Raw genomic sequence first — 18,174 nt, 5'->3', positions numbered from 1 at the left:
TACACGCACTATGATCTAACTCTAGTAGGCATTTATAATTAGCATGCATTTGGTGTCTTCTACAAAACTGATCTGAGCAAATTATAAGGTGATGAAATAAAACAAAGAACGATTAAAATTATACATTTACTTGTATTTTAAATAAAACTTGTTTCTAAATAAAGCTATCACATCTCACATATATATTATAACTTTAATTACAGCAAATAATAATCAATACTATACAGACTTTCATAAAGAAATCATAACCTATAAATTATTATTAAATAAATAGATACCCAAGTTAAATAAAATTAATGTAAGTATCATGGATTAGATTAATACAATTACATAGGAACATTATTAAGTGATGTTTGCAGTTCGTGTAAAATGCACCATAAATTATTATAATATTTTAATTATAAATAATACATTGGCAAGTTTAATCTAACAAATGGAATAGTATGTATAATAAAGATGCAATTTTACTATACGTTCTTAATATTAGGAATGAATGTTCTAAAAATATTTTGAGTAATTGATTTGGTAGTGCAAATTACAATTAGTACCTATATAACTTAGTATTGATACATTTTAATATATGCGAAAGTCCTTCTAATTACTAGCTATATTTATTATTGTTATTTGAAGTGAAATTTGGAGATTTTCTATTTTATGCCCTTTATAAAAATGTGATTATATTATCATATTGTAATAAGTAATGAATATATTTGCAATATAAAGGTGTCGTTGGTATACAGTTTAAAAACTTTAATTTATTGTCATGCACTAATTTCAAGATAGCGAAAAGTACGAATCATCTACTTTATGCTCACCTAGTACAATGCCTTACAATTACGAGTACAAAATTTAATGAGACCAATCATTGATAATATATTATGCTTCTGAGGACGTAACGACCAAAATTTTTAAAGCTATTTCACGATCTTACGCTGCGTGCATACAATTGACACTACTACATCTACTTCTCTACGCTTAACGTGTAGATCTACTTAGTTGATCTGTTGGAATACCTGATAACATGGTTGAGGCTGGAAGAGACCAGGGTTCCACTGGGCCGGCCACAGAGGCGCGTCTACAGCTGCATGACTCGCCGCTTCTGTATCCCCATCACGGGTCTCCTTTCCTTCCCGGTGTCCTGCAAGTTCGGAGATCTGGCACGCACTTTGTAGGTTGGACGGTAAATTTGACCAATTTTCATTGCCTAATTTATCTTTATTCATTATGCTTATTTCCATTGAGCCTTGATATGCAAACTTCGAAACATCTTGATTTTCTTCTGGTTTTGGCTTCGCTGCACGATTCGGCCCTTCTACTATTGCCTGAAATGCGAGTAAATCTCTGTTCTCTGTTTCTGTAAGCGGTAATGGAGGTAGAATTTGTTGCTGCTGAGCTATTTTGTAACTCTGTTGTCGAAGCATTTGCCGTCGACTGAGTCCGACTTGTAATGAATGCAATGTACCAATTTCATGAGCAGGTATGTTAGGAGGTGTCATTTGTTTTTGCAGTAATTGCCGTTTTTGTTGAAACAGTCTATGTTGCATCAATTGCTGCTGAAGCGGAGGTTTATTAACTTGAGATGGCACAGAAGTGCTATGCTGTAATTCTTGTGATTCTTGCAACTGTGCAACCATTTTAGGACTAGCTGGCATCGGTGGTGATGTGCTTGAATAATTGAATGTTTCTGGAAGACTAATACGTTTCGTGGGTGGATTTTTAGAATCTAAATAATGTGGAGTAAAGCTTGCTGCAAACTGATTGTGTTGCAATTGTCGCTGTGTCATTTCTTCGGCAGGAATTGTAGATTGATATTGAGTTTTAAGTTTCTGCGCTTCTTTTTGCACCAAGTGTAATTCTAGAACGCCTTTGGCTTTGCAATTTTCATTTAATCGTTGACTATTAAACGCCAACGTATTTTTTTGTGATTCGTTAGATTGCGCCACTTGTTGTGCTACAAGGCCATCACTTGCCCGACGACCTTCCCTGAAGTCCACAGGACTCCTGGTAATTGCTCGAGCACAGTTTTTAGCAGCCGACTGATAATTTAAAGGATTGTGTCGTGCAATAAATCCTGTGCCTGTTGTTTTATTATTGTATGATGATATATAGACACATGGATGCATTGGACTAGTATTCACTAAGGAACTAGTCTCATAGGCCAACTTATCATCATTTGATGTACAACTAGGCAAACTACTAGCCAACTCACTAGAACAATCCGATAACTGATAATCCAGGCTCTCAAATGCTGAAAAATTGCTTTGCGATGAATCGCAGCTGAGGTTCTGACTGAGGCTTTTGTTATTAAAAAAAGTGACAACACCACTACTCGAACTCGAGCTTGCATAAGAGCTTAGCCTGTTTTGAACACCACTTGGAACATTTGCAACATCTTCCATGTCTGTTTCACAACCTTCATCTGTTGATGATGAATACTGTTGTTGAAACTTAGTCGCTTCAGTTGTAGTACCTTGTAGTCCTTGGGTATAAGTCTGACCAGTAGTATACCTATTTAAGGAAAATTTACTGTCCGGCCTGTACAGTGCATTTGGAAATAAATCCCCTGTAGTTGTTGATGTTGAGGAAAAATTTGTTTCAGCTGTATTAGAAATTGGCGGCAACACTGTATTTTGTAAATAAGAACTAAAAACTGGAGAATGATGATTCACGTAATCTTTGAATGGCGGGGTACTGGTTTGTAGCCGATTTAAATCTTGCTGTTGTGCCTGAGAAACCAATCGACTAGACTCTAATGGTTTTGGTTGCTCTAGGACACTACTAAGCTTCGTGTCTGTTAGTTGGGTTGGTATTGGACTAGTACTTAAATTTACGGTGCCTTTTAATGGTAAAGGTGACTGTTGTAATGTATTCATTAGTTTTGCGGCTTCAGAACACATTGTAAATGTTGTAGAACTCGGCAATTTTACGGACTCCAGATTAAAATTGGTTGCAGATGCAGAATTTTGAAGAAAATTTGCAATAACATTATGCTCTGTCGTCGAAGAACTTCTTCCTCCATCGATAGCACATTTTGAATCGAAACTAGACGATGTCAATAACCTAGTAGTGTCTCCTGTGCCTTTACTAGTTTCCGATCCTACTGTTGTTGATTGCTGGAGCAGTCTCCGGCAATCTTCACTGGATTGTTTCAGTATATTTTGTTGTTGTTCATATGTTGATGTAAGTAGTCTATGAGTTGGGACGGCGTTTTCATTTAATTTTGTGCCTAGTCTTTGATTAGATTGTGATACATCAATATTCCTCATAGAGAGTAGCCTAGTTGATTCTGCTTCATGATTCCTTCCAGATGAAACGTCAAGGTTTCCGACTAGAAAGCTCCTATGCGTGTCCGCAGGATCGGAATTTCGCTGGAGCAGTCTTTGTTCAGTCATATTGACACCGGCAAGAGACAGCAATCGCTGCGTTTCAGCAGACGAGGTGTCGGTTGATGCAGCGCTGATTGTAGGAGTCGCCCTACTATACTCCCTTGATTGAGAATCACCAGAATGAAGTAATCTAAAAAGAAAGAAAAGTCCTATGAGATATTTTTATTCATACTAATATATATCATGCATATTTTTATTGTTTTTTTTTATTAATTATTCTTCCCTATGTATAGTCATTACTACTTTCACTCTTCGCTAATATCTTATATATTACACGAGTTTTCTATTTATGGGTTTAATAAGTAGTAAAATATTAATTCTCAGTCTAAAAACTCCAATGAAATTTTATATTGAGCAATTATGTATATAGTATCTTTTTAAACTTGGTCAACATCTCAGCCATTACCTATTTTCAATACTCTGAATCTAAGACTCAATATAGGCCACTCTATAGGTTTTTATAATAAGAAACTTCATAAATACAATACACACTTCAATAAGATACCACTAATATAGCATATAAAAGAAGATCGCTCTTGTAAAGTTTCATAACTAGAAAGTCTTTTTCCCTGATATTAGTTATTCTAACCAGTACAGTGTACATGTTACAATTACCTAGTATGATGATCCCGTCTATTTTCATGGACTTCCCTAGCAAGCGCTTGATCAGCAACTGACGAGGGACGCCGAGATGGCCGGTTCCGCGTCTCCGCAGTACTCACGGTACTTCCGCCTGCCGCTCTTGCCCTCAAGCGTTCCAACAGGAGCAAATATATAGCTGCATGGTGGTCGTAGCTGTTCGACCGTAGGCTCTAAAATAAAAGCACATAAAACGTGAATTTTGAAATTCTTCATATAAGTAGTTTCTATATTAGAAACTAAGGAGAGCGAAAAGAGTTAGGAATTGTAAAACTTGAATTACACTATGAAACACTATAGACCTACACTATAATGTAAATATATTAGAGTTGTTTTAAATGTTAAAGAAATTATAATTAAGAAAAGTTTTTATTACAACAATTAAATTTATATGCATTAAAAATGTTTTTGTTGTATATTTAATTAAGGTAAACTTAAACTTAGACAACGTAAACCATTTCGACAGTCATCCTTTTCCTTATCCTATATCATTTAGGGTCAGCGTAAGATGTTTTTCTCTTCCATGCATCTTTTTTTTTTTATAACACAGGGGACAAACGAGCATAAGGCTCACCTGATGGCAAGTGATTACCGCCGCCCATGAGCACCCGCAACACCAGGGGAATTGCAAGTACGTTGTCGGCCTTTTAAAAAGGAATAAGCTTTTTTCTTGCAGGTTTCAATATCGTATCTGTTCGGAAATACCATTGCTGGAAGGTGATTCCACAATGTGGTTGTACGAGGCAAAGTTTTTAGAAAACCGCACTGTGGAAAACCGCCATTCATCCAGATGATCAGGACGGTATTTCAGTTTCTGGCGGGTGGTACCGTGGTGAAACTCAGCAGCTGGTATTAATCCGAACAATTCCTCAGAACACTATCTAATATCTCGCCGCAAAGCCAATGGGTCGAGTCTGTCACATAGACGTTGATTACCAATGATTCTGGCTGCTCGGTCCTGAATGCGGTCAAATGGAAGTAGCTGGTATTGTGGTGCTCCCGCCCAGAGATGAGAACAGTATTCCATGTGCGGCCGGATCTGCGCCTTGTATAATTGCAAGCGATGGGCCGCCGTGAAATACCGTCTCACTCTACTGAGCACACCAACCTTTTTTGAGGCTATTTTAGCCTTGTCCTCCAAATGACCGCAAAACTGAACGTCGCTGGATATATCAACGCCAAGGACCTCGAGATTTCGCTTCACATCAAGGAGAGTGTCTTGATACTGAGGAGATACGATAAATGGATTCTTTTTAGCGGAAAACGCGCACTTAACGCGCACAAATCTCCGTTTGCACTCATTAATTCCTGTTGCAAGTTGGTAGTTACTGGCAGCCTACATTACATTTATATAAAGACGTTATATAAAAAAAAACAATATATAAGTCGCAAATTTGAAAAAACATTATTACTTTATCTCACCGTCAGTACAAGATATATTGTTGACATAGAATAGAAGTTAACATTTATACATAAGTAATTTTCAACGATTGGCTAGCCTTAAAAATGTGTTCAAAGCCATTCATACCGTATCATCCCACGCCAAATGATACTAAATATATCTTATATTTACCTCTTTAGTTTTAACTGGATCAATGCCTAAGCTCTGCATAAGCCTTAGCACTTGTTCGTTTGGTTCGTGGTGAGCCGGCGTATGCGCTGGGCTCCGAGCCGGGTCTGCAGTCGCACACGATACCACATAGGGCTCCGCTGCCATCCACCGATGCTTCTTAATTTGTTCAATCGTATACCTCTTCATTGGTTCCAAAACTAGCATCTTCCGAATTAAGGATTCACATTCTGAAACAAATAATAGGTAGGTATGTATTCACTTTTCCAAAACCGACCTTTTTAAACGAAGGAAAGCAATTTATACTTGACTTTATATTTGTGTGTTTAAATTATAGGGCTCATTAATTCCCTTGCCATGAGAGGTCTTATTTCTCAGTTTGTTTTTCAGCTAGTCTTTTTAATTTTTAATCAGAGAGGTTTCGGAACCAATTCCGGTAAAGTCATTTAATCAACAACTTTGGAATGTTGGTTCCTTGTTTGTTTTATTGTATTAAATAATTCAAACATATAATATAAACAGTATATAATTGAACTGTTTAGTGATAAAATACCTTAAATGACAATATAAATATATATATATATATATATATATTAAGCATTCCAAATCCTTTAATTACAAGAAATAATATATATTGAGTTAGTACCTCCTAATTAGCATATCAAGAGGAAAATTAGTCTACTATATTTGGAGAGACATCTGTGCTACTGATGTTAGGTTCTACGGATTATGTGCCAAATCGTGTCGAAAACATTATAACCGCACTAAATTAAATATTTCCTTAAGTTAGACACCATTGCATTGCATTTACACGTGTTTATGGTCTTATGCTTAGTAATTTCGAATAAGGGAAAAATTTATTGATTATACTACTTAATAGTTAATAATGGTCTGTAAAGTACATGAATATATGTAGGTATAAGGTGATTAAGGTCATATATAGATACGAATAATAATCTTTTTTTAACTATTTGTATTAATTTTTGTCTTTAACATAGTCTACACAATACATTTACAACCAAATCATTAATTTCGAATTGAATGACACGTGACAAGTCAGTTTTAATCATCATAGGTCATTATAATATTTTATTATATAATATTTTATCTATATATAATTACTTTATACTAATATAAATATATAGGATAAATACTTATCTTGATATATGGAGCATGAATTAGAAATTTTATCTTTAGGTTTTCTTTTCTTTAACATAAATTCATTAAAAAAAAATACTTAAATTATCTGTATCGTTATATATATAAGTTATTATTACATTCAAAAGAATGTTGCCGGCTGACGATCCCATTGTATTATAAAAACCGTTTGATATATATAAAAATGAGCCCTATTCATATAGTGCGAGATTCTTACCTTGCCGTAACACAGTTATCTAACTAGCACGGGAGGTAATGATTTTTAACTGTATACCCTCAAAAATATTTGTTTTGTTTTATATAGTTTATAAATAGTAAAATTAACAAAAGTGAATAAAATTAGATTAGATTAGAAAATTATATTGGAAAAATGCTAACCTAACCTTAAGTATTTACAAATATTCATAATGTTAATAAAATTTTCATTCATTTTCATTCATTTTCATTCATTAACCTAATTGGATAAAATGCGATAAGTCATCAAACTTGAATGTTTCAAATACTTAATAATGTATATATATAATATTACAATGGAATATAATATATATATTATAGATTTATTTTCCACAAAAAATGTATTCTCTCAAATTATTTTGCTTTACGTACGTACCAAATCATAAAAATATTCATACAGATAATATTTAAAAATTTATTACTAATGGTTAATGATAGTCCTTCCTCAAGTGGTAAACCAATAATGATGTGAGTCCAAGAAAAAATTGAGCAGCAATGTTTGTAAAACAGAAAATTTATTAGTATTTATTCATACAAAAATATTATGTAATACAATAATAATACAGAAACGTGTTAAATATATCCTTAAATATATTATAATATATGATCGTAATACAAAGAAATTTATTTGTTAATATTCTTAGAACAGGTAAAAAAGTATTGGTTTATTCATTTATATATATCGATATTATCAACCACAATGTACATATGTATATTGTACGCTTGATTATTGTTCGAAAAAATACTAACATAAATCGTTCAAAATTAAGATTTCAGGATGATACAGAGCTTCATTTATTTATAATAGACAAACGCTTAAGAGTTTCAAATACGATAGGTATCGTCACAGTACTTCCTACGCATGCTATTTTTTGCCTTTTGCTCTGAGTAAAGGAAACCCTTTTACTTGAGCGCCGGCTAAAGCTTGATTCGGGACTTCCTACGCAAAATTGAGGTACGTTTAAACGATTTGTCAAATCTATATATGCCACAGAAGAGAGTTTCCTACTAAAAGTGTAAATATTTTTATTCTTACATATTTCAGATACAGCTTTATATATGAAAATACCTATATATCTATACTTTCGTCCGAAACTAAAACAGTACCAGTAAGTAATAAGGAACTCTAGGAAAGCAATGTAGAGTCCGTGGTCGAAATATTTATGAATACTTTTTGACAATCAAAATGTGTGCATAAAAGTTAATATTATGTGCATGTATATCCTTATTTATTTTGACAATGCATTTGACGTCATACTACACTTTGTATGTCCGTGGTACTGTGTATGTTCAGTTGTATATTCTATTCAGTTTTATATTACTTTTACTACTTACAATACCAAACGATCTGACTCATTTGACCATTTATTCGAAAAAATCATAAATACCAATTTGACCGCAATCCAATTGACGTCGCGATTAGTACAGCTGTTAATATACGTAGTTTACAAATATCACTTTATACAAACTGTAATTGAGTTGTATTTATAATGACGTATATGATGACCTAATATGTTACAAAGGACGCATACAAATGCAAGGTTTTCAGCAAATAAATTAAATTGTAATTGAGTAACAAACCGAACACCTTTACAAACTTTAATATTTAATGCTAGCAGGATCTCGTAATTTGTTATGTAACTGCAACCTTTAATATACTTGTCATTGTGTCATCTACTGAATCATTCATAATGTATTTGGAAATATGTCTTTGTAGTATTTGAGTTCATTTTTATTTTTCTACTCTCAACTAATAATATCATTATTTTTTCTCGTACTCTTCTGTAATAATACTATATACAGGTATATACTTTTACATATACTAATGCAATTCTCGGTGAAAAGGGGTATATTGACGATGTCCTACGTACGTCATGGTTTACCATAAAAAGATATACTCTAAGTACGTATTCATTTATAGTTTTCTGTATATTGTACTATATTATTATTCCTGTAATCGTCTTTTACACTTATCTTTTAGATAGCAAGTAGCCTTACATACATACTCCGTTGCCAAACTATGACTTCAAAAAACTAATTATACTTAGGACAATTTCAATTCCATTTTTTAGTATATTTTTATACATAATTTATTATATTTTATAATATACTTATGAAAATAAACAATAAGGTAAAGTTAGAGGTATATTTAAATTTACGTCATGAAAAAATATTCAGGTCATGCGTCACTTCAGTGAAAATACAAATAATTGCTTTCACATGCCGATGCCGAAAACGAGTGACGCTCGTCCAATATACCGAAAATAATCTTAAGTAAATATTTCATTCGCAACACTCACTCTTTACTTAGCTTTAACAAAACATAGCTCCAATTCGAGTGACGAATCCGATTATAAATATTCGTATAACCTCAGTGCGCTCTGAAAATAGACAGCGCGCTTTCAAATCCGTATTTTGCCGCGCAAACATAACATAGAGCGCATCAATACTGAGTAATTCCCGCAGAATACTATTTTATTTACATTCTATTCGTTCAGTTCTTTCTCAAATACAGCGGATGAATATACTGCCAGGCGATTCTATTTATAGCTACTCGGACGCAAATATCGCGTGCTTCGTTTGACCATTGACGCAATCATGTGAAAAATGCGCGGATATTATTATAAAACATGGAAAGTCGGGTGGGCGCCCTGATGGCGGTCATACTGAAACTCCGTGAACTTGATTCAGTTTATGAGGGGCGAACGACGCCGCGACGCTCGCTGGCGCTCATCGGCATTGGCCGTCATCTCGCACGTTCCGACTGCCACCGCCGACGACTAATTACAGTCATAAAACTCATGTAAACACGCCACACATTAGCTGACGCATTTGCGACGTCGTTACATACCGTACTGGCATGAATTTTATTGCAACAACAAATGGATCAATAATCCAAACACTGTATTGTTCCACTGTCTGTGGATCTATTACAAAACTTGTCAACTGCATCTTGACTATCCACGTAAGAGAAAATAAATATATATTTATTGATTTATACACAGGGTTCTTTTATTTTCTACAGCTGTTGACGTGATGTTGTTATCTGTCCATAAGAAACACAATGTTTGTCTCAATATTCAATTAGTTTATCAAAAAAAAAACTTTGAAATATGTTTGTATCCATACAAATCTTTTAGTCATTATAATTTGTATAAGAATCTAAAAATTAGGTATTTCACTTATTACTTATAGTATATTAATACAGTTATTTATTGTCGATTTGTTATTAATATGACAACAAAAATATTAATAACAAATAACTCAGTGTAAAGTGTAAATAATATCTAATAAAAAATATATATTTCAATACAGAATAACCCAGAACTTACGTCTGTTAGTTGGACAAACAGTCTGATTAACCAATCAATTAACAAAGACGTGAAACATGTGCATTTCAAATGAAATATTAAAATTGACTTAAACTTATTTCTCACTTATTAATTCAAGTATCGTGTCTCGGTTATAAAAAACCTAATTATATTTTAGTACATGTATTTATTTATTGCTTGTTACTTGTAGTATTAATACATTTCAATAATATTATAACAAAAACTAGACAGGAATAAAGAATTGAATACCAAGTATTCATTCATAAAATCTTGAAGTAGTTACTGCCATAGTATGATGGTACATCAATCGCTTAATTCGATTACTTATTTTATCATATTCTTTAAGTATAAATTGTAATCAATTGCTACTTGTATCTAAGTAAACTTATTCACGTAATAAAGTTTTAATAGCTTTTATTAATTATAAATATTATTTAAGTTTTAAGAGTTTTAGTTATGTTAAGTGAAATGTTTATTTACGAAATGAACATTTCACTTAACATAATTGACATTGTTAAAATAAATATACCTAAAAGTGATTTTTACAATTATTCTACTCAATATGTTTAGAGAAATAGAAAGGCATGCAAAAAGAAAGATGTACCTAATGTAAAAGGAGCTATTTAAAATGTTTTAATAGAAGATCTATTTTTAAATATTCTGATACGTCAAGTATCAAGTATCCCAGACTAAATGAACACAGAGCATGACAAGCACGGAGCGATTTCACAAATAAGCGAGATACTTTTCTTGGTTTAGCATTAATATGAAACGCTAATATTTTGAGCGTCGAGAATGTATGACGTCAAAAAAGCCCGCCCGAGCGATCGCCTCTGAAAGAAAATACATTTTTCATATTGTCCTTAGTTATATGCGGCCTGACGCCAATTCGTGCGTAATAATGTCGTGCTGCCTTTTTAGGTAGGTATTTTCAGATTTTTCACAGGTTTTATATTTCTATTTCAGGATTTGCGTGTGGAGCTTGTTAGGCCATTGGGTGTAGATAGCTAACTATGCTCGTATATTTTCAGAACATAACCAATTACCGACAAACAACATAAATATTGGTATGACGCCCGTAATATATAAATTGTTAAATCAATACAACATTACAATTTCCATACTTTTGAAATGTATGGAAATTGTAAAATTTATCTTTTGTTCATTACTTCGGCAACAAATAATCATTGTAGATATATTTAACAATGATGTCAATGTTTAATATTTATTTTAACAAAAGACATAGAATAGCATATTTTAACCTATTCGTTCATACAAGTGAAATGATATGTTTTAAAATAACTTAAGCCTGTTTGATGATTATTAAAGATTGTTACAAATTTAAAATAAAATATTTTGACAATTAACTATCATGACTGCCAACTTTTGGCCTTAAATTAAACTCTAAAGAAATTGTAATGAGTTAATGTGGAAGTTAATTATATAATGGTACAAGTTCCTGTAAATTCCTTAAAAAGTGAGAAAGTATAAAAAATATTGCTAAAATAAGGCAAAAAGTTCCACATACACGTGTTGAACGTGTGAACATTTAGTTTCATATCAATAGTGTGAACATTTAGTTTCATATCAAAAGTAAATTGTTACTTAAACCATTTCCATCTGTTTTAATAATGAATGACGATAATTAATAGGTGGAATCACGAATAATTACCCATTGTATATTGAATAATGTGTCAAAAACAAGTTATCCATAATAAAATAAAAAAACAAATAATCTAATTCTAAAACTGTTCAATGAAACTTTTGAAATGTCTTCAACATATTAAGCAATACCTATTATCAATAACATACCTAGTGATTTGCTTTTTTTTAAATCAGAAATATTATCGCTCATATCTACTAACGAATGACATCGCTTCCTAGCCTATTCATAACATTCACTTCCAAAAATAAGTGGATTACTTTCTTTTTTTTAGATCATTTTAGAATCAATCTATTTATATTTACTGTCTTAATACAACAAGATATTCTATCAATAGCAAATAACATATGAATAATTTAAAATAACATCATAGTACCTATATCTATCAATACAAACTATTTTGTACATGACAACGTAGGATTAGAAATTAGAAATTCAAAATCTTCTTTGTTTCAGAATACAAAAAATCAATTGTAATATTCGTACATTACTATAAGAATCATTTGTACATTGGTAATTAATGTATTATTGTGTATGTATCCCGTATCCGTATAATTATAGCGATTTGCTTTGATATCCATTGCGTGTCCGCCGCTTATGATTAGGTATCCGGAATGTGTATGTTACACGAACTGTTCGTCATTAATTAACATTTATCTTGTGTAACAAGTAGAAAGTTACTCTTTAGTAAACTACTTTTATGCTACTGGCTTTATTCGTTGGTCGTACAAATAGATATATATCACGTCATATTGCAAGGAGATGTACTTTCGAAAATATATGTCACATGAAGATATCAAGAAATATATAAATGTCATAAAACAGAAGTAAGCCTAATAAGGTAATATTTCACTTTCCCGAAAGCCAAAATATCACATCTAGTTCCATATTCCCGAAACACTACACTACAGCTTAATATTTAGTGTTTCTCTGTATACTTGTCATTTATTAGTGTTTAACGAGTAAAGCAGTCGTCAACTGTATGCAGAAAGACATAACGCTACCTTTTATGGCAATCTCAATCAAATGTTTCTCCCAGTCACGCAGATTAACTAGCCTTAATTGGTCTACTTTAATAAGTTGGTATGCATGCCAATATTATCTACTACCTAATCGTATTTTTATTTAGACTAATAATACTTAATAATGAATTAAACGTTAATGATGAAAATTTAAAATAACTAATACATTGACCATGACCAATGATAATTATTATAACTATGTAAGTAGGGTGGACATAAATTGACATAATTGTAATATAATGTAATATTATTATATTCGAACTTGAAATAAGTTTATTTTAGCAACATTATTCTTGAGGTAAATATAAAAATACAGCTTATAATTCCTAAAAAAGTCGACGAGAAATTAAGTTACGAACTTATTTGGATTCCTGCTAAATTCAACAAGGATCATTTTAAATTGTCGATATCCGTAAACTTGCAAAGTCTTGAACAAATTTCCTGCGACACGGACTTTCTATTAGGATTCTGAATTATTCATAAATCCGATCGTTAGATACATAAATATTATGCTTGTTATAGGGTGCCAATGTGTTATGAACTGGTCGCTATGGGCAAAACACATAAACTTTGCTAACACTATAAATATATTGGTGTTACGTGAATATTACTTGTCAGTTAGAGATCCATAAGTGATCAAGTACTTTGATAAAGAACATATATTTTGCTGCTTACTGAAACTCAAACTCAATCATTGTAAAAAGAAACTGATATACAACCCTTCAACCAAAAGAAGCGTTAGAAAGCAAGCTACTTTGTGGCTGAAATACATGACACATTATATTTTTCTCAACGGTCACGAAAATTATCGTAGGTCAATATGTGTTAAATATGTATATTAAAATTTAATTATTTAATACAAAAATGGACCATATTTTTCTGGTGTCGACGTCGGCAAATTACTTATTTAACTTCGGCCCAAAAATTCTATGAGGCCTTTTATTATATTTTAATTGGTTTAGCATTTAGTCCACTTTAGTGTATATACATATACAATGATATTTTATGTTGTACGTCCGCACGTTTTAGTTAATTCAATAAGCACCTTCATGGTATGACGGTAGAGCCAGAAATAGGTATCCATTGACGCCCGCTAAGTGTTATACTAACGTCGATACATTTCTTGTCGAAGCTTTGACGTAAGAAATATTAATGAGTAGGTACTGCGCTCTACGTAACCATTTTAACACGTTAGCATTTCTAATATTACAATTTTAATTATTTTATATTATATATTCATATTATTAATATATAATGACATTATCAAACAATTAAAATAAACGTTTAAATCAAATAAAACATGCTTATAATTAGTGATTAGTATAATGTAGCTGATCTCTCGATAAAAGTAATGTTTAAAAAAGATACGAGATCTTAATTTACATAAAAGCTAGTGTTTAGTGTGTGTTTACGCATAAAAGTGACAAATATATAAAATTCTACATTGATTTGATCTTGTATTAAATACAAGATCAAATCAATGTAGAATTTTATTATAAATATTTGTCACTTTTATGCGTAAATTTAAATAATTCGTAGATATCCACTCTAATTACAAAAAGAATAGACATATATTCTGATATTGATAATTTGATTCCCTTAATATTATATAAAGTATTGTATTGAAGGTGTTGTTTCATGGTCTATTACTGTAAAACCAATAGATTCTGCAATAATAGAACATGAAACAACACCTTATCATTTAACATCAATTTTCTACCATAGTGGATGACTAGATACATAAAATCATGACAGAAAGTAGTCCTGAAAGATATTAACTAGAAATTGTACCTAATGACTAAATACGAATACATATAGACTGTAAAATCAGAACCGGGGACATAATGAAATTGCCAATCGGACAAAAAGTCTTTTGAAAAACGTATTCTTCGTCTTTTCTTTGCGTGTTTTATGTGATTAAGTGACGTGGTTATAGACATACAGATAAAATAAACAGGTAAACTATTGTATGTTTATAAAGATCAATAATTTAAGGTACTTACTAAACTTTGGGAGTGTCCGATGTCTTCAGAACATATTACGTAAACAGTGTGATAGCATATCATGACAGATCTTTTAATCCCTTAATCATAACGTTACCTATTTGCGTCAATGATATGTTTAATAAGGTATTTAGAATAAAAATCAAACATTGTTATCAAGATTAGGCAATTAATTTTATCATTAGTAAGATACAGGATTTAAATATATACGTCAACATTTTATCGGTAATAAAAAAGCGTGTCAATAACATTGCTGAATATCATTTGAAAAAAAAATTAAACAAATTCTTTTTTGTTCGGCGCAGAATACATTCCAAACTCATAGTAAATTTGTTTATCGACAAATAATAACAGAGTTATTTTTATAATTACTTAATAACGTATTTACCGATACTTATAATTATATAAACAATTTCTTTCTTCAAATTCACGTTTTTATATATTCAATTTGCATTTTATATAAACCTATGACTATAATTACAACTGCAAAGCTAAAAGAAAAGAGCATTTTAGTAGAAAACATAAATATTGTAGATAAAATAATAAAAGAATGTATAAATTTATAATTCAGCTGTTTAGCTTTTTGTATTGGATTGGATTGAAGTATAGGGTACGACAATGCAGTTTTTATTTTTCTATATTTACCTAAATAGACTAGAGCATGACTACAAATCAACGTACATAACTAGTAGATAAATTATAGAAAGTATATCAATATCAAGTACGTGATTTCTGCTTTGCGGACAGAAGAATGCATGATTAAACATATGGGTGACGCAAGTGGCCGCCTCTTATCGATTTCATTATTTTTTATCTTCGGCGTCCGCTCTTTCTAGCCTAGTTATAGTAATTAATTATTATCTATGAGGTTCACTCACTGTAACATGTACTTACTCATAATAATTTCATGATAGATTTATAAACTAGATTACACCTGGGAGCCGAAATTCTCGTTACAATCTATTTTCACGTCAAACTTCATTAATATCCGTTCTGAAATTTAGTCGCTCAAAGATAACAAGCAGACAAACAAACACATTTTCGAATTAAAAATATTAGTATATATTTAATACGCATATTATTTTATTTACTTACTATACAATACAGACGTGTCCTTTAAATAAGCCTTAATAATGATAATCATACACCGTTCCATTAATTATTAGATAACTAAATACATAAAAAATTCCGTTACGTCTCAATAAATAAACAAGGCAAAAATATAATCAAGTTTTTACAGATAACCTAGTTTACTAAAGCAATTAAGTACCCCGGCCATAATCAATTTAATATGGGTTAAAATAACACCCCGAAGGGCAACAATGTTGGTAAACTCATTACTTACTAATATATAAGTCGTGTTTTATGAGTTATATGCTCGTGATCGTACATGATAGAGCACTGAATAAGTGGCCTGCAGTCTGACATTTCTTACCATATAACAATGTTTCCACGATAGACGACGGTTGTAAAAAGGCGTACACGTCTTAATCTCACCCATTTTAACTTTAACTCACCTATTTAACTTTAGCCAAGCAGCTTTATAAGCTGCTATGCAACAGTTACCATTTACTGTCAGGTAGGCTGTCAGAAATGTTATCTATTCCGGTTACATAACAATACATATTATATAAAAAAAATATATATTTACGATTCAATTTTAATTCGATCGCGTAAAAGACAATATCCTTACGATTATCCTTAAAAAAAATCAATAATGTCGAATTTTAATAAGGAATATTGCATATTACAAAAAGAATTGCTATTAATGTAAAATTATCAGAATTTTTATTTAGATAGTTGGTAATCACGAAGGAGTTTTTATATGTTGTTTTGGAAAACTTAGTTAAACCCAGTGATGATATAATACGTAACCTACCTCTTTGCTTTGTTTTTTATAACATTATTTACACATAGTTATGTATAAAATTTTCAGACTGCCTAATTTCGTTAACATAATGTACGAACTTTTCTTTAGAACTCGTAAAAGAGAATTATTATATGCTTCATAAACGGTATAGGTGTCAGCAATATTAAATGAAGTTATAAAACATTCAGCTAACAAAGTCTGTATCCTCTTGCACTCAAGGAAATTAAGGGATCGGAGTTTGGGCCGATCTCTGACGAATCTTAATTAGAAGGAAAATTGGTGAAGTTGAAAGAGCCGTGTTGTTTATAGACCTTTATATACCTTTATATAGTTTATAGGCATTTAGAAAACTCGCATATCATTACATGTTTAAAGACATTGCATTGCAATCATGCGGTCTAAATTATAATTAAATGTTTAGAAATGGTTTGCATATTTTATTACTTAATATTTATTATTTAACAGTAATAACTGAAAACTAGACCTTCAATAGATCGCGGCCACTGATGTTTTAGTCGTAGGAAGTCAGTATAACACAAGACTTGTCACCAGGAAAATTCTGTTATTATATAAACTTGGCAGTATACCAAATATTTCCGAACTTACATAATTGCATAATTATTTTCAATGAATGAAAAGATACTGATTCAATAGCACTTTGGTCGGTTGAAAACGTAGTAAAATAAATTGTCTATGCTCACCTTCACTCATAAAGTAGGGTATCCTAAATCTTCCTGATAGCACACGATCCCTTAATGACTGAAGCGTGGAACCATCGAAAGGTAATGCGCCACAAACGAGCACATACAGTACTACACCAAGACTCTGTAACAGTAAAAGTTTACAATATTTATTCAGATATGATTAATGAAATTTGTCTTCAATTTCTACCCCTAACTAGAAAAATATCCCTAAGAAAATAAATATTTAAATATCCTTAATATTGTTAGTATTGTACATGACGTTACTTCTAAATCTGTGTATGTACAATTTCACAATTCTAGAGACATGGAATTAGACCATGCTTATCGGTGAGTGTCGACATTTCTGTTTTATTCTACTAGTGAGTACACAAAAACGCATTCCTCCTGTCTATACAAAATAGACAGGAGGAATGCGTTTGCGCACCTTCCATATAATTATTTAATTATCATTAAACAGTTCCAGTCGATTGCATTATATGTAACTTGGTATAACATTTTCATATACAAAATTGTAAGTGAGTCATGCTCTGAAAGATATTCTTATAGTTACATAAGGTAAAGCCATTTCAAATCTGTTTAATATTGGAACTGGT

At 31.5% G+C, this 18,174-nt stretch overlaps 1 protein-coding gene across 1 annotated transcript in view; it reads right to left on the bottom strand.

The window, feature by feature from the left end:
* Positions 1 to 268: 268 nt before the first annotated feature.
* Positions 269 to 18,174, bottom strand: part of LOC131840909 (serine/threonine-protein kinase SIK2-like) — a 46,111-nt gene continuing 28,205 nt past the window's right edge. Inside the window, exons 6-9 of the mRNA XM_059189124.1 lie at positions 17,579 to 17,702; positions 5,599 to 5,825; positions 4,002 to 4,198; positions 269 to 3,516 (exon numbers count right to left, since the gene is read on the bottom strand). Of these exons, the coding sequence (XP_059045107.1) occupies positions 993 to 3,516; positions 4,002 to 4,198; positions 5,599 to 5,825; positions 17,579 to 17,702 (3,072 nt within the window). The 3' untranslated portion in view covers positions 269 to 992. The remainder of the gene's footprint in view (positions 3,517 to 4,001; positions 4,199 to 5,598; positions 5,826 to 17,578; positions 17,703 to 18,174) is intronic.

The sequence above is a fragment of the Achroia grisella genome, unplaced genomic scaffold (genome assembly GCF_030625045.1).
Source record: "Achroia grisella isolate CSIRO2021 unplaced genomic scaffold, CSIRO_AGI_Agris_v1 utg152, whole genome shotgun sequence".
Taxonomy (NCBI): Eukaryota; Metazoa; Arthropoda; class Insecta; order Lepidoptera; family Pyralidae; genus Achroia; species Achroia grisella.
The sequence above is the reverse complement of the archived record's forward strand: the minus strand, read 5'-3'. Positions and strand labels throughout refer to the sequence as shown.